Genomic DNA, 26,249 nt, shown 5'->3' on the forward strand with positions numbered 1-26,249 from the left:
GGAACGTTGTCTCATCCTGCCCTGCAGAGCTGATATATAGTGAGAATGACAATAAAGTTTTTTGAATCTTGAAAATGGTGGATGCAATTTATTGCAGATAAGTGTGACGTGTTGCACTTTGGAAGGACCAAGCAGGGTCGGTCTTATACAGTGACCGGTAGGGCACTGAGGAGTGTGGTAGAGTGAAGTGATCTGGGAATACAGGTCCATAATCATTAAAAGTGGCAGCAAAGGTTGATAGATTGGACAGGAAGTATCTGGAACACTAGCCTTCATAAATGAAAATATTCAGTACAGGAGGTGAGATATGATGTTGAACGTGTATAAAACGTTGCTGAGGCCTAGTTTTCAGTACTGTGTGCAGATCCGATCACCTACTTAGAGGACAGATGTAAAGAAGGTTGGAAGAGTACAGAGAAAATTTACAAGGATGTTGCCGGAACTGGAGGACCTGAGGTATAAGGAAAGACCAAACAGGTTAGGACTTTATGCCTTGGAATGCAGAAGATTGAAGGGTGGTTTGATAGAGGTACACAAAATTATAAGGTGTATAGACAGGGTAAATGAGGGGAAACTCTTCACTCAGAGGGTGGTGAGAGTGTGGAACGAGCGAGCAGTGCGAGTGGTACAAGTGGTTAAGAGAAGTCTGGATAGATACATGAATGATAAGGGTATAGAGCACCATGACCCGGTGCAGGTCAGTGGGAATAGGCAGCTTCAGTAGTCTGGCATGGAATAGATGGGCCAAAGGGCCTGTTTCTGTACTGTACTTTTCTATGACTATGACAAGTCAGCCACTCTGTTAGGGAACTCAGATGGAGACCAGACCAGCTGTGGTTAGCAGGTTCCCCTCCCTCAAGTACCGCAGTGAAGCCAGTTGGCCCAGTTTACAATCTGACAGCTTCATATTCATCCTGGATTAATGAGCTGAGGTGAATTTGACTGACGGTCCCGATAAGACGTGAAATTAGTTTTAGACTGAATGTCTGTTCAACAGCCCAGATATGCAGCCACTGCTCGTATATCACACTGATAAATACAGCAGGTGTGAGAGGAAAAGGTGACGCTGAACCTGTAGCTCCCAGTGCTCCCCACCTTAACAGCTGAAACCAGATCGGCTGGAGACAGTCAGAGATCAACATCTCCATTGTCATGTAGACCTCCTAGAACGTGCAGGAGATGAATATTGATCACTATTCCCTCTGATACCAGCAGTTCGGTGACAATAGACTAAACACACTCACTTCATTTTCCTCTCTACTGAAATGTCCCTCCTTTGTCAACACCCAACCGAGTCTTTCAACCTTTTCTTCAATCGCTTGTTTGAGTCTTTCCCTGTAGAACTTTGTCAGCTGGTACAGTCGATATTCCTCCCCCTGTGCCAGGAGGTCGGAGATGGTAAACTTTGGCTCTGCGAATATAAAAAGTGAATGTAGTCACAAACTGAAATATCGCTTGTCTCCACCGCTGTCACTCAACCCAACAAACCAGTCATGTCTTGAACCTCAGTGTTCACCTGCCTTCAGCTAGAAACATGGATTTTGTCCTAATCTCCAACACTGGCCTTAAAACTGACCCATCAATGCGCTGGGCATGACGTTACCAGAAGGATCACATTTACTAGAAACCTGTCTCTCCCACCATCCCACCCACTCACCTATCGTAGTTTAAGATGGGCAATAAATGTTGGGATTGTCAACGATAGTTGCTTCCCAGAGATACTCTTTCCATCCTGGCGAATACATTTCCATTAAATCATATCACGGAAATACTTCCTTATCTGAATAGCTGCATTTCCTCTGATACACATACTGCAAATCATCAGAGCAGGTGGTACATTTCCTGTAGTGGGGTTAACGGGTGCCCCACTACACCACATGTACCACACCTACACATTTCCCCTTTCTGACCAACCCTCCAACAAGGAATCACATTTACCCGCTTCCTGCCTCATTCTGTGAACACATTACCCTCATATTTCACTCACCTGCTCCTTGTTGGACACTTGACAATTCCATGTTCAGTGAGCTTCCGAGTTGACAGACAGTCGTCTCACTTGTACCGGTTCCAGGGTCCTGCTCAGTGTCTCTGACATCACTGTCTCTGGGCTGACAGACAGTCGCCTCACTTGTACCGGTTCCAGGGTCCTGATCAGTGTCTCTGACGTCACTGTCTCTGGGCTGACAGACAGTCGCCTCACTTGTACCGGTTCCAGGGTCCTGATCAGTGTCTCTGACGTCACTGTCTCTGAGCTGACAGACAGTCGCCTCACTTGTACTGGTTCCAGGGTCCTGATCAGTGTCTCTGACGTCACTGTCTCTGGGCTGACAGACAGTCGCCTCACTTGTACTGGTTCCAGGGTCCTGATCAGTGTCTCTGACGTCACTGTCTCTGGGCTGAATTTGCTCCACTTCCGCTGCGGCCGGACCGCATTCCACTGGGACATTGCTCTCAATCTGACCCTGCTTTGGTACCTTGCTTCCCGTGTCCCGATCATCTTCCCGCGATGATCCACCTGGTAAAAACCACTTGAGTACTTTCTGTACCCGATTTAACTTCCCACCTGAAGTAAATGAGCAATAGCAGGTTTAGAGTGATTTATACTCGAACAAGGATTCACAATGAGTGTCTGCAATGGAGCCGAGACTCTGGCTGACCAGATTTGGAGTGGGACTGTGCTGGTCAATGTGAACCACACTTCCTGCTAGGTGACCATCCCGATAAACCAGTGACTGGACACATCCACTCCCAGAAAAAGAACTGGACAGACACAGTAATACTGATCACCGACTATACATTAGTTGAACACTCTGATAAGCAGCGGTTATTAATGGAACAGCATCAGGTGATACTGGGAATTATTACTGGCATTATCTTCCACAAACATAAATCTCCCTGGATCACAAACTGTCCAGTCACCTTGTGCCACTCACAGACAAGCCACTGGATTACTCATGGTCCAATCCTCTAGATCACACGTTTTCCGTTTCCTTTGTCACACATTGTCTTGTCCCCTGGGTCACAGACTGACCATTGCTTTGAAACAAACAATGTCCAGTCCCCTGGGTGACAGACTGACCATAACCTTGAAGCCCGTGATGCCTGGTCCCCTGGGTCCCATCCTGTCTCCTGGATGATGATTGTCATGTAACAATTATACAAGTCATTGGCAAAGAGAGAGTCTTGCGTGCATTTCGAATAGCTGAGCTTAAAGTCTAGCCTTTGCCGTTGCTGATCTATAGGATGGATGTGATTCAGCTGGAAAGAGTGTAGAGGAGATTGACAAGTACGTTACTGGATGGGGCTGTTTGGTTTTTGTGTTATATGGTTCAGCTGGGACAGTTTGCCCTGGATCATGGGAGTTTGAAGGGTAACCTTACACATGTACATAAAGTAATCAGGGGTGCAGATAGGGTGGATAGTCATAGTCTTTTTCCCAGGTTAGGGGAGTCTGAGACTCGAGGGCAGAAACTTAAAATTATGCATAAAGTAAAAAATTGTCAGTTACCACAATGTATCCAAAGGTTGTTTAAAATGAGAAAAAGTCAACATGATTTGAGAGAAACGTGTACATTTCAAAAACAAAGGATAAGAACAAATGTAAAATAAATCATTGTATTTCAGTCAGAGGGGTGAATCTATGGAACAGTTGTAGTGAGAAGTTAAAAACATGCACCACATTTAACAAGTTTAAAAAATATTTAAAAATAATTTAATGAACAGATATTAATATACATGATTTAAAATCAGTGGGCGTAATGTAAATAAATGATACTTGGAATTGGATTTTGTGTTAAAAGATTATATTTTTTTAATGTGATTGTTGACACCAAATATGTTTTTTTGCATAAATAAGTGGGGTAGGTGTAATAAGCTGTAGCTTCAGTCTACACCTTTTCAGTTAGTTTTAAAGAATATCCATGTTTTCTTGTTTTTTTATTATTTAATTTTGTCTTATGAAATCATTGTTGGAAATGATTTTTTTTGTTATGTTTGTACTGACCAAAATAAAATTTCATTCATTCAAAAGGGACCGAAGGGGCAATTTTTCATGTGGTGGGTGATGGATATAAATTACATGCAGCCAGAGGAGGCTGTAACACAAATAAAATTACAAAGTTGAGAAGATGTGGGCAGGAAAAAGGATAGAAGAAGCCGCCAAGGGAAATTTGGGAAAAGCTGCTGGGAAATCGGGCAAGCTCAGGGACATTTAGAGCAGCATGAATTAGATGGGCCGAAGGACCCGTTTCCAGGCTGTAATCTCTGTTTTATTCCACCTGGAATCACAGAGTTGAGCACAATCACAATGCCCACCGGAGACAGAGACAGTTGGTCACTGGTTATACCGGGTCTCCCATCAGAGGTACTGGGAATTTAAATTCAGGTAGCAGATCATCTCAAGAGGGAAATATTGAGAAATCACTTTCACCATTTGGCCACAGACCAGACATGGATCGGGGTATTAAAACAGAATCAGAATCAGGTTTATTATCACCGGCATGTGATGTGAAATTTGTTAACTTAGCAGCAGCAGCTCAATGCATTACTTAATCTAGCAGGGAAAAAAATAATAATGAATAAAAAAATAATAAACAAACAAGTAAACCAATTACAAATATTGAATAGATTTTTTACAAACTTGCAAAAACAGAAAGACTGTATATAAAAAAAAACTAAGGTAGTGTCCAGAGATTCAATGTCCATTTAGGAATCAGATGGCAGAGGGGAAGGAGCTGTTCCTGAATCGCTGAGTGTGTGCCTTCAGGCTTCTGTACCTGCTTTCTGATGGTAACAGTGAGAAAAGGGCATGCCCTGGGTGCTGGAGGTCCTTCATAATGGACGCTGCCTTTCTGAGACCCCGTTTCCTAAAGATGTCCTGGGTACTTTGTAGGCTAGTGCCCAAGATAGAGCTGACTAGATTTACAATCTTCTGCAGCTTCTTTCGGTCCTGTGCAGTGGCCCCTCCATACCAGACAGTGATACACCAAACCAGACCACAAGTTTATCTAAAATGAAGTGTCTCCTGATCCTCAGCCATTTCCAAGGCTGGCAATGTTCTCGGCTCGGCTACAGAAAACAGAGTTCGGAAAATTCCCCTCATCTACTTTGCGCATCGAGGGGGGAGTTGATAGCTGCCCTGCCAAAACCTGAAATGTTGAATTATCACATAATATCTGAAATCCCGGAAATGCTCTTATCACCTGCCTCTGAATTTTATAAATGAAATTTGGAGATCTCTTTCACCTCTAAACAGGCCCTGGTGTGCAGCAAACCCTGAACCTGGACTTTTACGTAACAAACAATACCGTTGTCACATTCCCGTTTGTGTTTCACTCTCAACCTGCTGATTCAGGGTTTCCGGCTCCTTTCACTCAGGTGAAGTTTTGCATGGTGAACTGAGTCATTCAACCATTTCTGGTGTCAGGTCCCTGTGCTGGACCTGTTGGATTGATTGATTACACAGAGCTGCTTTAATATTGAAAGGCAGAGTGGATGTGGCAAAGTTGTTTCTCATGATGGAGGAGTCTAGTACGAGAGGGCATGACTTAAGGTTTGAAGGGCGCCCATTCAGAACAGAAATGCAAATTTTTTTTGTAGCCAGAGGGTGGTGAATCTACGGAATTTGTTGCCACGGGCAGCAGTGGAGGCCAAATCATTGGGTGTATTTAAGGCAGAGATTGATAGGTATCTGAGTAGCCAGGGCATCAAAGGTTATGGTGAGAAGGCGGGGCAGTGGGACTAAATGGGAGAATGGATCAGCTCATGATAAAATGGCGGAGCAGACTTGATGGGCCAAATGGCCGAATTCTGCTCCTTTGTCTTATGGTTTACCAGTGGGATCAATGACACTGCTTGATGAAACTTTTTTCTGACCTGTTAGTGCCTGTGTAAGTTCCTTTATCCAACAGGGCAGAAGTTTAATTATAAAGATCCCAGTGAACGTACCTGTAGCCATTCTGATTCTGACTGACGATTGTCGTTGTCTTGTTTACACTTTGGTCCCGGTGCAGGACAGCTCCACCTGCTGGTGATGCCCTGAATTACACACAACAAGCAGACAGTGAGTCAGAGAGAGTAGGATTACTTTGCAAATGTGAGAGTATCACCATCCTCTGCATCAGAGCAGCAGTTCGCTTAGGGACCAAACATTCCGTGCTAACTTCAAATCCCACACCACGTCTGTATGTCCGTCCAATGATATCTGACGAATCCTACCGACAGAATCACAGAGCAACAGAGCACAGACACAGACCCTTCAGCCCATCAAGACAATGCTGACCACAGTGCCCACAGAGATGGTCCCAATTTCCTGTGTTTGATCCATTTCCCTCCTGGCCTCTTCACTCTATCTACACATCCCAAATGCTTCTAGAATTATACAATTGTGCTGCCTCGTCCACTTCCTCTGTCCGTACCCTCCACATCATCACCAGCCTCTGCATGAAACCGTTGCTGCTCCTGTTGGTTTTACAATCTATTTACCACTCCTCTGCCCATTTAGATCCCCTATAAACTACGATAATCTTCACCGTGAGTACCATCCACTAATTTTGTGTCATCTGTGAACTTACTGGTCAAGCTTGTGCACTTGCATTCAAATCATTGCTATCAAATAACGAATATCAAATGTCCCAACTTGTAGCTTTGTGGTACACCACTAGTTACCCGCCCCCATTCTGAGGAGAAGCCTTCAACCACCACTCTTTGCTTGCTACCTTCAAGGCAATTTTTAAATCCATCTAACTTTCTCTCTCTGTACCGCATGGGACCTTATCTCCCAGACCAAGCTGTCATGAGGCATCTTGCCAAAGGCTTTACTGGAGTTAAATGTACAACATCCACTCCCCCACCCTCACTGACAATCATCTTCAAAACCTTAAAATGTATTGTTCAACACAACTTTCCATGCACAATGCCATGGTGACTCCTGATCAGTCTCTGTCGATCCAAGTGTTGGTAGATATTGTGTGTGTGATCGGTCCATATTGTGGAAAATTATCTCCGGCACCTCCCCTTCCATTTTCTCCACTTACCACCAAAAAACCAAAGCGGCACCCCGTAGTAAGCTTATGTTTCTCCAAATGCTCAAAGTTTCTGTCCCCAAGTATCCGTTCCAAGGGTTGGCCCACCCCCTGATGTAACACTCACTGGTCTATAATCCCCAGGATTAAACCCACTGGGTTTAGTGAATCACAGAACAACATTTGACAGCCTCCAATCATGTGTTACTACCCCTGTGGCCAGAGAGGATACAATGATCATTGTCAATGCCCCGTAACCTCCCCCTTCACTTCCTGTAGTAACGTGGTGTGTATTGGTAGATTCAACAACATCTCTTTCTGAACGTTTCCATGCTGCTATGTTATCGTCACAATCACTGTCCATCTCATTGGTAACTCTGAAGCAAAGCATTCATTAAACATCTTGCCAATCACCGCATCCTCCAGGCACATTTCCACCTTTGCTCCTGAGTAGTCCTAGTCCTATCCTCAATCTATTCACCATCCTCTTCTTCACCCACATGTAGAATGCCTTGAGCTTTCCTTTATCCTACTTCCCAAGGACTTCAAGTTCCCTTTGACCTCTAAGTCACTTCTTAAGCTCCATCCAGGCTACCTTATAATTCTCTGGAGCCTTGCTTGAATGTTGCTTCCTAAACCTAAATAATGAGTCCTTTTCCCTGTTGCTTAAATGTTCCCATCTCTTGTGAACCACGGTTTGTTTATATAAACATTCTTTCACTTTTTGTGGAACAAATCTACCTCGAACTGCATTGAGGTGTTCCTGAAACAGCCTTCACAGTTCCATTGTGCATTTCCCTTTAAAAATGTTTTCCCAATTTACACTCTCAAGTTGCTCCGAATACCATTGCAACTATCCATCCACTAATTAAATACTGTCTCGTATGGTCTGCTATTATCTTTGTCCATGACCATGATAAAAGTTGGGGTGTTGTGGTCACTGTCTCAAAAAGGGCCACCCATTGTGACATCAGTCACCTGACCAGCATCATTGCCTCATACTAGATACAGTATGGCAACTCCTCCAGTGAGCCCATCCACATACTGTGTCAAGAATCCTTCCTGGACACGCAACACATTCTGCCTCATTGACACATTTTGGAACAAGGAGGTGGAATCAACATCAGGAAAGTTGAAGTCAACAGATATAACAACCTTGTTGCTTCTGCACCTTTCCCAACGCTGCCAAGTTATCTGCTCTCATTATCCCGGTGGCTTTGGGGGAGGCCTATAGAATACTCCCAGAATGATAGCCCCCTTCCTATTTCTGAATTTCACCCACATTGATGTCCTCTGTGTATGTCGCTGTGATACCATCCCTAATTAGTACAGAGAATTCCCCCCCATTCACCCCCCACCCCCATATGTATTATGAAACAACTAAAACCTGGAGCATTAAACACCAATCCTGCCCTTGTAACAGTCAGGTCTGTGTAATGGTGATAACATGTACCATCCATGTTCTAAGTTACTTTTACTCTTAATACTTGTTGTATTGAATTAAACACATCTCCAACTCACTACCTGATGCCCTGTCCACAACTGATCCTTCCACAGTCTCTTTGAACGTTGCATCTACCTTTATATCAACTGTTCTATCATCTGACCAAACACTCCAGTTCCCATCCCACAATGACTGAGTTTAAACTGACCCCGGCAGCTCCAGCTGACCTGGCTGCAAGAACATTTGATCATCTCAAGTACAGATATAACCCATGCCTTTGGTACAGGGTCAAATGGGAACATTGTAAAACCTAATTCTGCTTCATCACAGATTCGTAGGTTCTGACAATTTATTAGTAGAAAAGCACTTGATGACGACAGGGTATGTAAATGTAAATTATTGGTTGGCTGTTGCTAGTTAGGACTGAATGAAATGTGGTGCTGGGACATTTGGTTTCAAGAGGGTTTGCTCTTTGCAGAGGCTTGCTCAACCATATTCTAGGCAACTATATCATTACAGCTTGCAATAGACAGAGGAATCAATGACATGTTGCTGTAGTTCATGGTCACTCCACATTTCTGCGGTCACTACAGCAGGAGACAACTGCGGCGTCTTCTAAAGGGAGGAAATTCTCAACGCATTTTGAGATAATTGTGACCTAACACAGACAAGCAAGGAAACATCAGAAGTGATGTTTGAAATGAGCAAACAATATGAGGGAATGTGCATGGCTTCACAGAGCTGCTGCTGACAGTACATTAGTAGATCTAGAATGATTGCAACTGGGCCTGATAGAGGCATAAATGGTATTTCTAGGCTTATTAAGTCTCACTTCAGCTATTTCCTACTTTCCATGGTACAGAGATGTAATGTCTAAAGGACTAGAGTTTGAGTAACTGAGACTCACCAGACTTTCTCCTGAGTGAATCAGTGGAAACTCTGATTCAGGATGGTGCTCTCAGTCCTTGGGCTGTTTCATTGTTGCTGTTCCCTCATCTTCAGTTGTGGTTTTGTTCCAGTCATGGGCTTTTCTTCCAATAAATCTCTCAGCCCAGATCTAACTTTAACCGGAGAGATAATGAAGCATAGACATAAACCAGATAGAGGTTTATAAGATTATGAAAGACATAGATAGAGTAGACAAGGAGTATCTTTTCGCTGTTTAGAAATGTCTAATACCAGAGGACATGCAATGACGGTGTGAGGGAGTGGATGCAAAGGAAATGTGAGGGTAAGTTGTTCTACTCAGAGAGGTGTAGATGCTTGGAATCCGCTGTCTGTTATGGTAGTGGAAGCAAATACACGGGGGCTTTTAAGAGACGTTCAGATAGGCACATGGGTGTGAGGAAGATTGAGAGCATATGGAAATTGTATAGGTAGGAGTTATTGGGGAGGTTGATTAACTTTTCAGCTGGTTTGGCGCACCATTGTGGCCGATGCGCCTGTTCCTGTGATGTACTGTTCTGTCTTCAGCATCTTGAGTTTCTCTTTGACTCCCACTGGCAGATAGACAGGTGACAGTGAGGGGGAATTTCAAAATGTCAATTGAATTCTGAAACCCCTGTCTATATCTACTGGTGCAAACAGACAACAGCATATTTAATCACAGCCACTCCCTGTGAGGGATGGAATGGAAACTCATTTCCTGCTTTGCTTCCAAAGGAACTTCAGAACCAAACATCTGAGCACAGAACAGAAATACTCGCTCAACATCTCATAAACCCGGACAACCTGATCCCCTGATTCATTTTATCTGGGTCAAAACATGTGTGATGTCCCGGAATCCAACCTCTGAGGGTCACAGCCCACACCGAGAGCCTCGCACATCTTTCCCACATCTCACACTGAAAGATTCACGCTACCAATATCCAGCCCCTGGAGACGTCTGCTTCACTGCGGAAGGAGGAAAATCCAGCCGCATCTGTAAAAGCGCCAACGTGGACCGAAGCCCAAACACTGCCAGTTCCATATTCCTGGAGACCCCATCCCAAGATTGTATCTCAAGCACCAACTCTCCCAGGGCTCTTTGCTGCCGGTAATATGCGGCAGTGTCTCAGCTAATGCCAGTTCAATCTTCTTGCTGCGTGGGATCTCGCCCAGTACAGCTGGCTGCTATATTTCCTGCAGTGTAGCAGGAACAAAATGTAAAATTATAAAGTAGAAAATGCTGGGAACTCAGTACGCCAGACTACATCTCTGAAAGGACAAATGGTGGAAGACCCAGTTTCAGAACTGAGACTGTCCAAGGTGCTGCTGATCTGGTGAGCATTTCCAGTATTTTCTCCTCCTTCCTTTAAATTTCCTGCAACTGTAGTATTCTCTCCCTCTTCATTTTAATGCACAGATAGTAACTGATTGTAAAATATCAACAACACCCTAAACTGTAAATGCCACCCCACCCCAACCCATTTGTTAGTTCCTCAGTTCATCCTGACCCTGGTGTAATACATCCCATACAGTCAATGCTCACAGCATCCTTTCCTCCCACTGTCACTCTGTTACATTTGCTCCTGAGGCCACTGTCTCTACGCTGAGAGGCGGTGACCACAGAGCGATAAAAAGTGCAACACTTGCTGCAGCTCTGACGGGCCGTTGCCCTGGAAACGGAGGAAGTGGCTCACCGAAAATAACTGGAAGAGGAAATAACAAACTCAACATCAGATGCTCTGAGCTCCATTATCACAATGATTAACACTGCAGGAATTTTGTAACGGTAAAACTAAAATTGAAATGGCTGTTTTTACCCTGCCACGTGCTGCGTTCAATTAAACCTCTGGTAGCTCCAGCTATCAAAAACCCAATCCTGGAAAAGATGCAAAACAAAACTTCACAATGAAGACAAAGTTTGAAAGAGAGATTGCTGAAATATATCATTGCAGCAATGGTACTGTATACAGGCTGGGCAGAGGTTGAACAAGATGGGTGACCATTGAAGTGGTGAGATACAGGCTGGACAGAGATTGAACAAGATGGGTGACATATATCATTGAGGTGGTGAGATACAGGCTGGACAGAGATTGAACAAGATGGTTGATATATATCATTGAGGTGGTGAGATACAGGCTGGACAGAGATTGAACAAGATGGGTGATATATATCATTGAGGTGGTGAGATACAGGCTGGACAGAGATTGAACAAGATGGGTGATATATATCATTGAGGTGGTGAGATACAGGCTGGACAGAGATTGAACAAGATGGGCAGGGAATGAGCAGATGGAGCCAGATGGGAGCAGGGGATCAAGGGCGATCTCTGATGGTCCTCCAGCAAAACACAGATCCTGAAATGATAGTACTCACTAGTAGATAACAGATATCAGTAGTATACCAAAGCCAGAACAAACAATAACTTTGGTATATGCCCTTTTCCACTTCACACACTTCATCAATGCTCCACAGAAAGTAACCCATCCGGGTACTTCACATCTTCACACAGCTACTGCTCTTCCTTTAACTGAATGAAGTAGTGGAGAACTGTGGACACAGCTGAGCACATCATAGAAACCAACCTCCCCTCCATGGACTCAGTCTACACTTCCCACCACCTCAGTAAAGCTGCCAACATAATGAAAGATCACCACAACCCCAAACATTCTCACTTCTCACCCTCCCATCGGGGCGAAGATAAAGTAAAACAGAAACATCCCACCCAGGCTCCGTGACGGTGTCCATTCGGCTGTTAAGAGAACCGAATGTACCCAGCGGGATGAGTGGACTCCTGACCTCACAGTCTAAATCGATGTGACCTTGTACTACATATCTACCTACACTGCACTTTCTCTGTAACCATAAGGATTTATTCCACTCTGGTATTGCTTTACCTCAATGAACTGCTGCAATGTATTGATCTGTGCGGATAATACCGAACTCACGGTTTTCACTCAACCTCTGTACATGTAAAACAAAATAAAGATTCCCCATTTTAATCGTGTGGAAATATTAGACAGACTGGGTTGCTCCTTTGGAAATTCTGCAGGGAGTGTACATAATTATGAGAAACCCAGCTAAATGAACAAGACTTAATTCTCTCATTAACCGAGCCAGATATCGGGAAACACTGTCAGCATTTCGGCAAGTCGTAGTCATGGAAAGAAAATGGAAATAAACTTCCCAGACCCCCGAGAGGACGTGAGAGATCTGGATCTCACTGTCCTGTCTGAACGGGGAAAGATGAAACTACTCATACACGTGAAGCAGTGACCCAAGGGTGCTATTACTATGTTTAACCCTCGAGTCTGCAAGAACACAACGGGACGAATGGCCGCTTCCAGTCTGCTGGAAATATGTAAAACAACTATCGATCCAGGTGAAGTTTGGATCCGAGACCGGGCCGGGTGATGGAGATAAAGGTCCCCAGGTACAACTCACCGGATGGGTTCGGTCTCGGCATCACCACCTCATCCCGCTCCGGGGACCAGATCACCAGGGGCTGAGCGGCGGCTCATCTCAGACTCTTCCGTGTGAAGGTCTCACAACTCGGACCGACCCCAAGGCCGCCAGTTCGAGGAAGTTAGCGGAACTCACCGCCAAACATCAGGTCCCCGCTCCCCCCGGGATCGGCTTCAGTACTCTCCGATGGGAAATTGTCGGTCTCCTTCACCCTGGTGACCGGCCTCAATACTCACCGACGGGAACCTGCTCTATTTGCCCCGCAGACAGCGATCCGCTTCAACAGAGAACGGAAAGAAAACCAGCGCCCATCCGGGGACTGTGAGGGCGGGGCGGAGGCGGGGCCTCGGAAGCAGAACCCCGCGGATGCTGCAGATCTGCGTTTAACGGGAGCGAGACCCGGGATCACGTGACGGGTGGAGGGTCTCCCACGTGACCCGGTGACTCCGCCCCCTCACTCCTCGATCGTGGAATTAATTTCCATCTTCTGCAGCCCCGTGTTGCCCCAACCACTCACCTCCCACCCCCGTCACTATTTCCACCTTCCCACCTCCCCCTCACCTGGATCCACCTCTCACTCCCCAGCTCTTGCCCCATCCCCACCCCTCACCTCTTTTCTCGGACTATTTCCCGTCCACTCTCAGTCCAGAGGGAGGGTCTCGGCCCGAAATGTTGACGGTCCATTTCCCTCCACAGATGCTGCCCGACCCACTGAGTTCCTCCGGCAGTTTGTTCTTTGGTCTGTGTGACCCGTGTTAGTGTGGGGAGCGGGATTTTACACCATATTCCCGGTACAGTCTCAACAAAACACAAATAATTGTCACTTTGCCCGGACCATTGGCCCCGCTCGCAGGGCAACAGTCTGCCGGTGTTTGCCCCCCAATGTGGTGAATCGCCACCACCGTGGGCTCAGACATTTCCACAGATGAGCCCCTCCTGTCCCCACCGGGACAAACATCCTGTCCGCCCCCTCTCTCACCGTCTTCATCCTCTCCCTCCCCGGGGAACCGGCATCAAAGCGACGGGCCGAGCGGTCTCCTCCTACCTCTCAGTGACACATCAGACTCCGGCCGCAGGAGACGCTTCACAAACGCCCCAACTTCCCTCGGAGGGAAATGGAAATAAATCAGAAAGCGGACATTTACTTTGACGGTTGTCCCGCCGTGACGGAAAGTTCGGGAGACGGAGTCAGCGGGGGTAACGCCCTCTCGGCTGGTCCGCCTCCTCTATTGGTTGGAAGTATTGATTGACATCGCTTCGCACCAATGAGAATAGAGCAGCGCATGAATGCTCTGTTGACACCACTGGGGGAGGGGCTGGTCACGTGATTAGTAGCCCGGCCGTTAAACCGACCAAGCTCGAGCTCACCAGCGCGCGGGGCACAAAAGGCCCCGGATGATCGGTTGAGGTGAGAAGGGATCTCCGGGTTGGGGGTCTCACCGGGCGGCGTTTTCAACACCGACTTCGGGTAGTTGCTGTGACTCCGGACTCCGTGACCCGCAATCCCGGGACAGTCCTGCTCTCTTCCCTCTCTCTCAGCCCCACCATCCGTACACGGGCCCCGGGGAGCTTCCGGCTGATGAGGGAATGGGAACCGATGGGTCTCTCAGACAGAGCTGAGCTCCAGCTGTCTAAATGCAAGGATCGGGAACTCGGAGAAAGGGAACAAAATCTTTTACATCAGCTGTTGTGAAAATCACCTTTGTTCTGCCTCCAGTCACAAACCAGAGAAAATCTGCAGATGCTGGAAATCCGAGCAACACACACAAATTGCTGGAGGAACTCAGCATTAGTACTCTTTTCCATAGATGCTGCCTGGCCTGCTGAGTTCCCCCAGCATTTTGTGTCTGTTGCTTGTTCCACCCCCTCTTGTTCTGGACTTTCTACCCGTGAGAACATGTTTTGTCCCACTCTCTCTGGGTACATAATGATATCAAACACCTTTGTCCTGGGCAACAAGTAGCTTTCACATCACAAATGTGCCAGACTCCAATGAGACAGACTACTGCCCTTCCCTTCATATTCATTGGCATTGCCATCACTGAGTTCACCACCATCAGTCACCTGGGGGAGGGTTCAGGGGAAATATTTATGTACAATACAGAAACTGGTGTTACCTGTGTGTATTGTGGTGATGCAAAAGTTGCTGGAGAATTTGAAAGTGGGAAGAAGTGGAGTGATAGTTTGAAATCTGACTTTTTAAAGCGTCATTTAGCAAGCAAATCAGATATGGACAATGTGCAAAAGCTCTGGCGAGAAAATCCTTCATTACCCGTTACAGGCCTGCTACATAGGTTGTGTGAGAGTGCAGATGAACTCCATCAAACCCAGAGGAGATCAAAGTTCTTACTGACAGTGATTTGCTAGCAGTTAAAATGAATACCTCTCTATATAAAATTCACTGTGCACATGTTGTCACTGGTTAAAAGAATGAACAGTACAAGATTTACTTTACTTTGTACTTTATTGTCGCCAAACAATTGGTAGTAGAATGTATAATCATCACAGCGAAATTTGATTCTCCGCTTCATACTCCCTGGATTACAAATATTAAATATTATAAATATTAAAATTAGTTAAAATTAGTAAATATTAAAAATTTAAATTATAAATCATAAATAGAAGATAGAAGAATGGGAAGTAAGGTAGTGCAAAAAAACCGAGAGGCAGGTCCTTGCTCCAGATATTTGGAGAGTACAGCCCAGATCCGGGTCAGGATCCATTCAGCAGTCTTATCACAGTTGGAAAGAAGCTGTTCCCAAATCTGGCCGTACGAGTCTTCAAGCTCCTGAACCTTCTCCTGGAGGGAAGAGGGATGAAAAGTCTGTTGGCTGGGTGGGTTGCGTCCTTGATTATCCTGGCAGCACTGCTCTGACAGCGTACGGTGTAAACTGAGTCCACGGACAGAAGATTGGTTTGTGTGATGCGCTGCGCCGTGTTCACGATCTTCTGCAGCTTCTTTCGGTCTAGGACAGGACAACTTCCATACCAGGTTGTGATGCACCCTAGAAGAATGCTTTCTACAGTGCATCTATAAAAATTAGTGAGGGTTTTAGAGGACAGGCCAAATTTCTTTAGTTTTCTCAGGAAGTAAAGGTGCTGGTGGGCCTTCTTGGCAGTGAACTCTGCCTGGTTGGACCAGGTCAGGTCATTTGTGATATTTACCCCGAGGAACTTAAAGCTCTATGTGCAGACCGGTCATTACAAATTAGAGGGGACATTGGTGGCGGAACCTCCACTGTCCCTTATGCCCTCACCTACAAGATGTGCGTCCAGCTGCAGCTTGTAACCCTGCACTTTATGGAGTTGGAACTTGAAATGGATCAATTCCAGATCATCCAGGCAGTGATGCAGCCAGTCAGGATGCTCTCAGTTGTGTTCCAGTAGAAAGTTCTTAGGATTTGGGACTCAATCCCAAGCTTCTTCAGCCGTCTGAGGTGAGCAAGGTACTGTTGTGCTTTTTTCACAACACAGCCGGTATGTACAGACCATGTGAGGTCCTCGCTGATGTTTATGCCAAGGATCTTAAAGCAGTTCACTGTCTCAACCCCAGATCCATTGATGTCAATCGGGATTAGCCTGTCTCCATTCCTCCTGTCGTTCACAATCAGCTCCTTTGTTTTTTTTAGATTAGATTGGATTCAACTTTATTGTCATTGTGCCAAGTACAGATACAAAGCCAATGAAATGTGGTTAGCATCTGACCAGAAATGCAAAGAATCGTGTTATTTACAAAATAACTGAATAAAAAAGTGCTACAGCACACAAATATAAAAGTACTGAGACAGTACAATATGGATGCAATACTGCTTAGCGCTGTGACGAGAGGTTCAGCAGGGTCACAGCCTCAGGGAAGAAGCTTTTCCTGTGCCTGTTGGTGTGGGAGCGGAGGCTCCTTTAGCACCTCCTTGATGGGAAGAGAGTTAAAAAGTCCATGGTTAGGGTGAGATGTATCCTTGATAATTCTTTTCGCTCTACCCAGGCAGCGTTTATGGTAGATGTTCTCAATGGTGGACAATGGGCTGTCGATAATCCGCTGGGTAGTCTTCACCACACACTGGAGTGCTTTGCGCTCTGATACAGGACAATTGCCATACCACACTGAGATGTAGTTGGTGAGTATGCTCTCAATGGTACAGCAGTAAAAGTCTGTCATATCCTGGGACAGAGGTGAGCTTTCTTGTTGTTCCGCAGGAAGTAAAGGTGCTGTTGTGCCTTCTTGATCAGGATGGAGGAGTTCAGGGACCAGATGAGATCCTCGGAAAAGTGGACACCAAGGAATTTGAAGCTTGATACACGCTCCACTACAGTTCCGTTGATGTAGATGGGGACGTGAGTGTGGCTCCTGGCATGCCTGAAGTCCACAATGATCTCCTTGGTCTTCTGGGTGTTAAAGGCCAGATTGCTGTCGGCACACCACGCGGCCAGGTGCTGGACCTCGTCCCTGTAGGCTGTCTCGTCATCCCCTCTGATCAGACCAACCACCATGGTGTCATCTGCGAACTTGATTATGGAGTTAGAACCATGTACAGGAATGCAGTCATAGGTGAAAAGGGAGTACAGAAGAGGGCTCAGCACACAGCCCTGAGGCACGCCGGTGTTCAGGGTGAGAGTGGAGGAGGAGAGGTTATCTAACTTAACTGATTGGGGTCTGTTCGTCAGACAGTCCAAGGTCCAATTGCAGAGGGATGAGCTGATACCAAGCTGGCCAAGTTTGGTGATCAGCTTGAAGGGGCTTACAGAATTGAATGCCGAACTAAAGTCAATGAACCTCATTCTGACATAAGAGTTGGGGTTGTCCAGGTGGGTCAGGGCAGAGTGAAGTGCCGTGGAGATGGCGTCCTCTGTTGACCTGTTGGTGTGATAGGCAGATTGATGGGGGTGCAGGGTAGTGGGCAGACAGGATTTCAGATGTGACAGAACCAGTCTTTCAAAGCACTTTGCAATGATGGGGGTGAGTGCAACTGGGCGGAAATCATTCAGGCTCGTGGCAGTGGAATGCTTCGGCACTGGCACGATGGTGGCGATCTTGAAGCTTGTGGGGACAACACCCCGGGCCAGTGACAGATTAAAAATGTCCGTGAAGACCCCGGCCAACGGCCCTGCACAGACTCTGAGCACATGGTCAGGTATTCCATCCGGACCAGCTGCCTTCCGTACATTCACCCTGCTCAGGGTCCACAAACATCAGAGGTGGAAAGTGAGAGAGACAGTTCACCAGGTGGGAGATCCGCTTTGAGGGTGACCTCCTTGTTCCCTCGATCAAAGCGAGCGTAGAAGTAATTGAGCTCATCAGGGAGGGTAGCAGAGCTGGAAGGGGGCACAGTACTAGGAGGTTTGAAGTCTGTAATGACCTGTATGCTATGCCACATGGGCTGGGGGTCAGAGGAGTTGAAATGCTCCTCGATTCTCTGTTTGTAAATGTGTTTAGCCTGAGAGATTCCCCTCCTCAGGTTGGCCCTGGCTGAGCTGTAAGCCTCCTGGTCTCCAGACCTGAAGGCTGAATCTCTGGCTTTGAGTGGGAGGTGAACCTCTCTGTTCATCCATGGTTTCTGATTGGGGAAAACTTTTATTTGTTTTAGTGATGTCTCTCTATCTACACACTTGTTGATGTGCTCAAGGACAGAGTTGGTTTATAAATCAATGTTAATCTGAGAGTCTGTGGTGGCATGGGCAGCAAACATGCTCCAGTCTGTGTGCTGGAATTGGTGCTGAAGAGCAGAGTCAGCCCCCTCCAGCCAGATCTTAATAGTCTTCATTGTGGGTTTCACATGGTTAATGACTGGGCTATACTTGGGAAACAGAAACAGTGAAAGATGGTCAGATTGTCCCAGGTGGGGGAGGGTAGTGAGTTTGTAAGCATCAGCCACATTTGTGTAGACATTGTCTAAGGTTTTATTCCACGTGGTGGTGCATAATACATTTTGGTAAAATCTTGGAAGCACGGTACGTAGGTTACAATGATTAAAGTCCCCAGCGACAGTCAAAGCTCCATCTGGATGCAATGTCTGCAGCTTGCTAATAGCAGCACTGAGGTCTTTCATGGCTACTTTAGCATTAGCATCCAGTGGAACATAAACTGCGACAGCAATGATGCATGTTTTGTGACAATGAGGGGAGGTTGTTTTCTTGACACCAGTCAGATGTTGTTCAGACACCAGATACAGTCAGCAATCAAATGGTTGAGCCTGGAGCCTTCTCCTCCCCACCCTCCCGCCACCTTCTTTATTGGGTCTCTGCCCCTACCCTCTTCAGTCCTGACGAAGGGTTATGGCCGGAAACGTTAACTGATCATTTCCACGGATGCGGCCCGACCTGCTGAGTACCTCCAGCGTGTTGTGAATGGTGCGATGAATGTGCTGTGCTGTGTATATCACAATGCAAGAAGCATCGTAGGAAAGCCAGATGAGCTCAGGACAGGGAATTATGATATTGTAGCCATAATTAGGACTTGGTTGCACCCAACGTCTGAGGGATTTAGAGGAACAAATTTGTAGAGAGATCGCAGACCATGCCAAGAAACAAAGGTTGATTCAGTAAGTGATTTTAACTTTCCATATATTGACTGGGACTCCCATACTGTAAAAGGACTAGATGGGTTAGAGTTTGTCAAATGTGCCCTTAATCAGTAAGTAGAATTCCCGACGTAGAAGTGTGCAATAAGCTGTTAGGGAATGATCCAGGGCTGGTGACAGAATTTAGTGATCATCATGCCATGAGATTCAAAGTAAATATGGAAAAAGAAAGGTCTGGACCAGGGGTTGAGATTCTAAATTGGAGAAAGGTCAATTTTGATGGTATCAGAAAGGATCTGACAAGTGTGGTTTGGGACAGGCTGTTTTCTGGCAAAGGAGTACTTGGTAAGTGGGAGGCCTTCAGAAGTGAAATTTTGAAGGTATCTAGTTTGTACATGTCTGCCAAAATAAAAGTTGAAAGGTAACTGGTGCTGGGAACCTTGGTTTTCAAGCGATATTGAGGTCCCGAATATTTTGTCCCTCTGAATGCCTCAGACTGTTGGGTGCTACCAAGACTCATTAATGACTACATTATCATAATTCCACCCCAAGCTCATCCGACTTTTTTTTAGTCGTCTTCTGTGGGTTTCTAAAAGCTTCCCAATCGTCTTTGCTCTTTTGTTTGCCCTCTCTTTGGCTCTTATGTTGGCTTTGGTTTCTCATTTCAGCCACGGTTGTGTCCTCCTGCCTTTCCAATGTTTCCACATCTTTCGGATGTATCGATCACTGAGCTCCCAAATTGCTCCCAGAAACTCCAGCCATCGCTGCTCCATTGTCACTCCTACCTTTTCCCTTCCAGACAAGTTTGGCCAGCTTCTCTGTCATAGAAACATGGAGAAGTTCAGTACACAAACAGGCTATTTGGTCCATCTGGTCAATGCTGAAAAATCATTCAAGCTGTCTAATGCAACTACCTGTACTGGGACCATCGTCCTCCAGACCCCTACCATCCAGGCTCCCATCCAAACTTCTTTTAAATGGTGAAACTGAGCTCATATTCACCACTTGTGCTGGCATCTCATTCTGCACTCTCACAACCATTTCAGTAAAGAGCTTTTCCAAATGTTCCTGTTTAATTATCAACTTCCCCACTTACCCCTGACCTCTGGTTGTAGTCTCACCCAACCTCGGTGGAAAAAGCTGCTTGCATTTGCCCTATCTATACCCTCATAATTTTGTATACTTCTAACAAATCCTCAAAGCAATGTATAATTTCTTTCTTTATGTTTAGAGCCTTTCTTAGATGTGTAAGATGATAAAGGGCATTGATCATGTAGATAGCCAGAGGTTTTTTCCCAGGGCTGAAATGGCTAACATGAGGGGGTATAGTTTTACAGTGCTTTGAATCAGATACCGAGGGGATGACAGGGGTAAGTTTTTTTACAGAGAGTGGTGGGTGCGTGGAATGCACTGCCGGCTACTTGTGTGAGTATTTCAGTTACTGTGGGGCCAGGAACCCATGCAGCTCAGTGGGAACAGGGAATAATACCAATGGGGAGAGTCAGACTGAGCCAGGTCACAGATTGGAGACGGCAGAAATGCCCCATTCTGATAGAGACAGGAAGAGCATCAGAGAATTTGCTGGTCACTCCAGATACCAGCTCTGTGCCCAGTTAGAAGATGATTTCTCTCTCCAACCTGGATTGAACCTCACTGTAACAGTGTGATGCCAGATCACACCTTGGCAACTCAAGTGATCTCATCTGAAATGTTGTCCGACACCCATTGATGGATTTTGTAAATCTTTTTACAGGTTAAAAATGACGAGGAATTTATCTACGGGAATCTTGAACACAACACACCAGTTTTGCTGTTCTTGTCCAGATATTTAAGAAGTAGAGCAAGCGAATCACTTGATCGTCCCGCCCGCTCAGACTGTGGGGAGGGATTCACTCAGTCATTTCAACTGAAGATATATCAGCAAGTTCACACCGGACAAGGCCATTCATTTGTTCTGTGGGTGAGAAGGCATTCAGTTGCTCATCCCACCTGTGGACACATCAGTCAGTTCATCCTGGGCAGAGGCTGGTCATCTGCTGAATTTGTGGGGGAGGATGCATTCAGTCATCTGACCTAATGGCTCACCAGCGAGTTCACACCAGGGAGCAGCCGTTCACCTGCTCAGACTGTGGGAAGGGATTCACTTGCTCAACCAAACTGAAGGTACATCACAGAGTTCACACTGGGGAGAGGCCGTTCACCTGCTCAGACTGCGGGAAGCGATTCAGCATATCATCTCACCTTCTGATTCACCAGGCAGTTCACACTGAAGTGAGGGATTTCATCTGCTCAGTCTGCGGGAAGAGATTCTCTCAGTCATCCAACCTACAGAGACACCAGCGAGTTCACACTGGGGAGAAGCCATTCACCTGCTCAGAGTGTGGAAAGGGATTCACGCGGTCATCCCACCTGCAGAGTCACCAGCGAGTTCACACTGGGGAGGGGCTGTTCACCTGCTCAGACTGTGGGAAGGCATTCACTCAGGCATCTCACCTACGGAGACACCAGTCAGTTCACAATGGAGAGAGGCCATTCACCTGCTCAGTCTGTGGGAAGACATTCACTCAGTTATCCAACCTACAGACACACCAGCGAATTCACACTGGGGAGAAGCCGTTCACCTGCTCAGTCTGTGGGAAGGGATTCACACAGTTAGCTAACCTACAAACACACCAGTCAGTTCACACTGGGAAGAGGCCGTTCACCTGCTCAGACTGTGGGAAGGGATTCACCACATCGTCTCACCTACTGAGTCACCAGTCAGTTCACACTGCAGTGAGGGATTTCACCTGCCTAGACTGTGGGAAGAGATTCTCTCAGTCATCCAACCTACAGACACACAAGCGAGTTCACACTGGGGAGAAGCCGTTCACCTGCTCAGACTGTGGAAAGGGATTCACTCGATCATCCAACCTACAGAGTCACCAGCGAGTTCACACTGGGGAGTGACTGTTCACCTGCTCAGACTGTGAGAAGGGATTCTCTGTCATCTGATCTTTTGGCACACCAGCGAGTTCACACTGGGGAGAGGCCATTCACTTGCTGTGAATGTGGGAAGGCATTCACACGATCATTTCATCCACTGAAACACCAGTGAGTTCACACTGGTTAAAGGCTGATCACCTGCTCACACTTTGGGAAGAGATTCTCTCAGCCATCTTCACCAAGGGTGCATCATTGAGTTCACACTGGGGGGAGGCCGTTCTTCTGCTGTGAATGTGGGAAGGGATTCACTCAGTCATCTAACCTTGTGACACACTAGCAAGTTCACACTGGGGAGAATGTTTCAATAAGCTGCCTGCTGGATATTTGTCCATTACCATAGCTGAATGCAATTTCAACAGTGACTGTCGGTGCTGAACTCTGCAATTATTGCTGCTGCTCACCACACCCAGTTCTGCACCCTGGTCACTGGGCATGGGAGGAGCTTATTCTGCTGCATATTCACCTTTAATGGGACTGGAGATTAATATTCTGGATCTGAGACAAATAAATCAGTTCTATTTTAAACGCTGTCTTCATTACTTAGTGAATTTATAACACACCTTGTACAGTAGAGAGTCAACTCAGGCTGGCTGGACACTGCCAGTGATTCTGTTCTACAACAGTCCTTTTAAATCCTCCCCTGTTGTTCCCCTTTTGCTCTCCCTGTGGGATGGGTTCCAATCACCACTCTGCGGGTGAAGAGGTTTCCCTTGAATTTTCTGCAGACTAAAGAAGTCGAGCTGATTGCAGTTCTGTCTGAGATGTTCTTCACCCCTGAAATCTCTGGGCTGAGTTAACCTCCTTATTCAGGGCTCATTTCCACATTATGGGTCATTTTTCCTGCTTCTAAAGGGTTGTTAGAAAACACCACTGTCCTCTGAAGACTGAAAGCAGGATGGGAAACCATTAGTTGGATGCTCAATGAAGCAGGGTCAGAAACCAGAGGCGGGTCTGCACAGGGCAGAGTTTGGGGCTCTGAACGATGGTCAGGGTAAGAATGTATGATGAGGAGAAGGGAATCAGCAACGGGGTGGGGCAACGAATGACAGAGTAGCAACATTTGGAAGCTGATTGACAGGGAAAATAATTCCGTTGACTGATGACACAAACAACGCCTGTGGTGAGGTGCTCCATTGATCGAGGAACATGTGTGTGTTGGGAATGGTTATATCTATTGAGGGAGTTGTTCCTGCTTGTTTATTCTGTAATATTATATCCAGATGTTTATATTTTAGATTATCCTATCTGTAATAATGTATTGATTATCATATAAATTGTGAGATTCTGTCCTGAACTGGATCAGGCTGGAATTTATGGTGCCTTAATGAAGTTATGGTGGTCATTCATGAGTTTGTATTTTAAAGCAAGATTTTGGTGAATGATATTTGCCACTTCATTGTGCCTTCATATGTAATCAGATTGAGTTAAACTGCTTTAGGATCCCGGAATGTGTTGGATTGTGTCTGGTTTCTCAGCATTTGCTGCATTTATTGCCTTGTTTGTTTGTATTGTATGTGTTTTTGATTTTGTTTCTCTTTTTGTGAACCCCCTTGTGCTGTATTTCTGCAAGGAACCTCTCTGTTTCTGGGAAGAGGTTTCCAACTCTAGTCAGGTGCTCGATGCTTCCCTGTCACCATCTCGTCTGCTCAGATCGTTGGGATGTCTCCCATGGAGGGTCATACTCTGGTTAATGTTTTCTTCCATAATGATGATTTATTTTTCTCAGTTTGCCTCTCATTTAAGTTTTCTGGTCTGTATTTCTTATCATGATTGCAGATACACACATGGAGTGCTGAATCCTGTTCAGTTTATATACTTAGAAGTTTTATCTGACAGTTGTGATTTTTTTTTTCATGTGTGTTATTCCTCTTCCTCCTTCTGTCCAAGGTTATTTTAATCTAAATGGGTTTGAGTGTAAATAGTCTTTTCTAAAGTTGTCATTTCAGTTCTTATTTATCTTTGTAAATTTTACTGATTGAAATAGGACAAAATATTTTCATTAAAAAAGTCAATGTCTGTATTCATGAGAATGTTTATTGCTTTTGTTGTATTTAACTATTGGGCTCTGTTTGGTAGGTTTTTTAAAGCCTTGAACTAAATTTTGTCAAAGGTTTTCCCTATTTCACACTACTTTCTATTGTCTTTGCTTGTTGATATTTCAGATACGTGTGTATCAAGAGTCCCGATGAAGGGTCTTGGCCCAAAATGCTGATTTCCATCCATAGATGCTGCCTGAGCTCCTCCAGCACTTTGTGTTTAGTTCAGAAACAAAGGTTCTGAACTTAAAGAGGGGTAACTTTGAAGGTATGAGACGTGAATTAGCTAAGATAGACTAGCAAATGACACTTAAAGGATTGACGGTGGATATGCAATGGCAAGCATTTAAAGGTTGCATGGATGAACTACAACAATTGTTCATCCCAGTTTGGCAAAAGAATAAATCAAGGAAGGTAGTGCACCCGTGGCTGACAAGAAAAATTAGGGATAGTATCAATTCCAAAGAAGAAGCATACAAATTAGCCAGAGAAAGTGGCTCACCTGAGGACTGGGAGAAATTCAGAGTTCAGCAGAGGAGGACAAATGGCTTAATTAGGAAGGGGAAAAAAGGACATAAATAATCTTCCAGAAATAGTAGGGGACAGAGGGTCCAGTGAGATGGAGGAACTGAGCGAAATACATGTTAGTAGGGAAGTGGTGTTAGGTAAATTGAAGGGATTGAAGGCAGATAAATCTCCAGGGCCAGATGGTCTGCATCCTAGAGTGCTTAAGGAAGTAGCCCAAGAAATAGTGGATGCATTAGTGATAATTTTTCAAAACTCGTTAGATTCTGGACTAGTTCCTGAGGATTGGAGGGTGGCTAATGTAACCCCACGTTTTATAAAAGGAGGGAGAGAGAAACCGGGGAATTATAGACCGGTTAGCCTAACGTCGGTGGTGGGAAAACTGCTGGAGTCAGTTATCAAGGATAACAGCACATTTGGAAAGCGGTGAAATGATCGGACAAAGTCAGCATGGATTTGTGAAAGGAAAATCATGTCTGACGAATCTCATAGAATTTTTTGAGGATGTAACTAGTAGAGTGGATAGGGGAGAACCAGTGGATGTGGTATATTTGGATTTTCAAAAGGCTTTTGACAAGGTCCCACACAGGAGATTAGTGTGCAAACTTAAAGCACACGGTATTGGGGGTAAGGTATTGATGTGGGTGGAGAATTGGTTAGCAGACAGGAAGCAAAGAGTGGGAATAAACGGGACCTTTTCAGAATGGCAGGCGGTGACCAGTGGGGTACTGCAAGGCTCAGTGCTGGGACCCCAGTTGTTTACAATATATATTAATGACTTGGATGAGGGAATTAAATGCAGCATCTCCAAGTTTGCGGATGACACGAAGCTGGGTGGCAGTGTTAGCTGTGAGGAGGATGCTAAGGGGATGCAGGGTGACTTGGATAGGTTGGGTGAGTGGGCAAATTCATGGCAGATGCAATTTAATGTGGATAAATGTGAAGTTATCCACTTTGGTGGCAAAAATAGGAAAACAGATTATTATCTGAATGGTGGCCGATTAGGAAAAGGGGAGGTGCAACGGGACCTGGGTGTCATTATACACCAGTCATTGAAAGTGGGCATGCAGGTACAGCAGGCGGTGAAAAAGGCGAATGGTATGCTGGCATTTATAGCGAGAGGATTCGAGTACGGGAGCAGGGAGGTACTACTGCAGTTGTACAAGGCCTTGGTGAGACCACACCTGGAGTATTGTGTGCAGTTTTGGTCCCCTAATCTGAGGAAAGACATCCTTGCCATAGAGGGAGTACAAAGAAGGTTCACCAGATTGATTCCTGGGATGGCAGGACTTTCATATGAAGAAAGACTGGATGAACTGGGCTTGTACTCGTT

General features: G+C 45.7%; 2 protein-coding genes across 9 annotated transcripts in view; one reads left to right on the plus strand and one right to left on the minus strand.

The window, feature by feature from the left end:
- LOC140208249 (NACHT, LRR and PYD domains-containing protein 3-like) overlaps positions 1–26,249 on the minus strand; it is a 128,629-nt gene that overhangs the window by 20,390 nt on the left and 81,990 nt on the right. The window contains exons 1-5 of one of the 7 annotated variants that reach the window (XM_072276792.1): positions 13,092–13,222; positions 9,374–9,523; positions 5,947–6,036; positions 1,988–2,563; positions 1,245–1,411 (exon numbers count right to left, since the gene is read on the minus strand). In XM_072276792.1, the coding sequence (XP_072132893.1) occupies positions 1,245–1,411; positions 1,988–2,563; positions 5,947–5,956 (753 nt within the window). In that variant the 5' untranslated portion in view covers positions 5,957–6,036; positions 9,374–9,523; positions 13,092–13,222. Of the gene's footprint in view, positions 1–1,244; positions 1,412–1,987; positions 2,564–5,946; positions 6,037–9,373; positions 9,528–12,834; positions 13,223–26,249 lie in introns of those variants that run through there. The other 6 variants (XM_072276788.1, XM_072276791.1, XM_072276790.1 and 3 more) reach the window with 6 other exon arrangements.
- On the plus strand, positions 14,192–24,337 carry LOC140208242 (uncharacterized). Of its 2 annotated transcripts, XM_072276770.1 has the most exons (3): positions 14,202–14,263; positions 16,838–16,970; positions 21,124–24,337. In XM_072276770.1, the coding sequence occupies exon 3, from the start codon at positions 21,447–21,449 to the stop codon at positions 22,317–22,319; it is 873 nt and encodes a 290-aa protein (XP_072132871.1). In that variant the 5' UTR covers positions 14,202–14,263; positions 16,838–16,970; positions 21,124–21,446; the 3' UTR covers positions 22,320–24,337. The 2 variants fall into 2 exon arrangements, with proteins under 2 accessions (XP_072132873.1, XP_072132871.1); XM_072276772.1 differs by lacking the exon at positions 16,838–16,970 and having other exon boundaries at positions 14,192–14,263.

Source organism: Mobula birostris, chromosome 13 (assembly GCF_030028105.1).
Source record: "Mobula birostris isolate sMobBir1 chromosome 13, sMobBir1.hap1, whole genome shotgun sequence".
NCBI lineage: Eukaryota > Metazoa > Chordata > Chondrichthyes > Myliobatiformes > Myliobatidae > Mobula > Mobula birostris.

Excerpts from the sequence above, each read along its gene's own strand:
- LOC140208242 (XM_072276772.1), top strand. The coding sequence starts at position 21,447 with ATGGCTCACCAGCGAGTTCACACCAGGGAGCAGCCGTTCACCTGCTCA.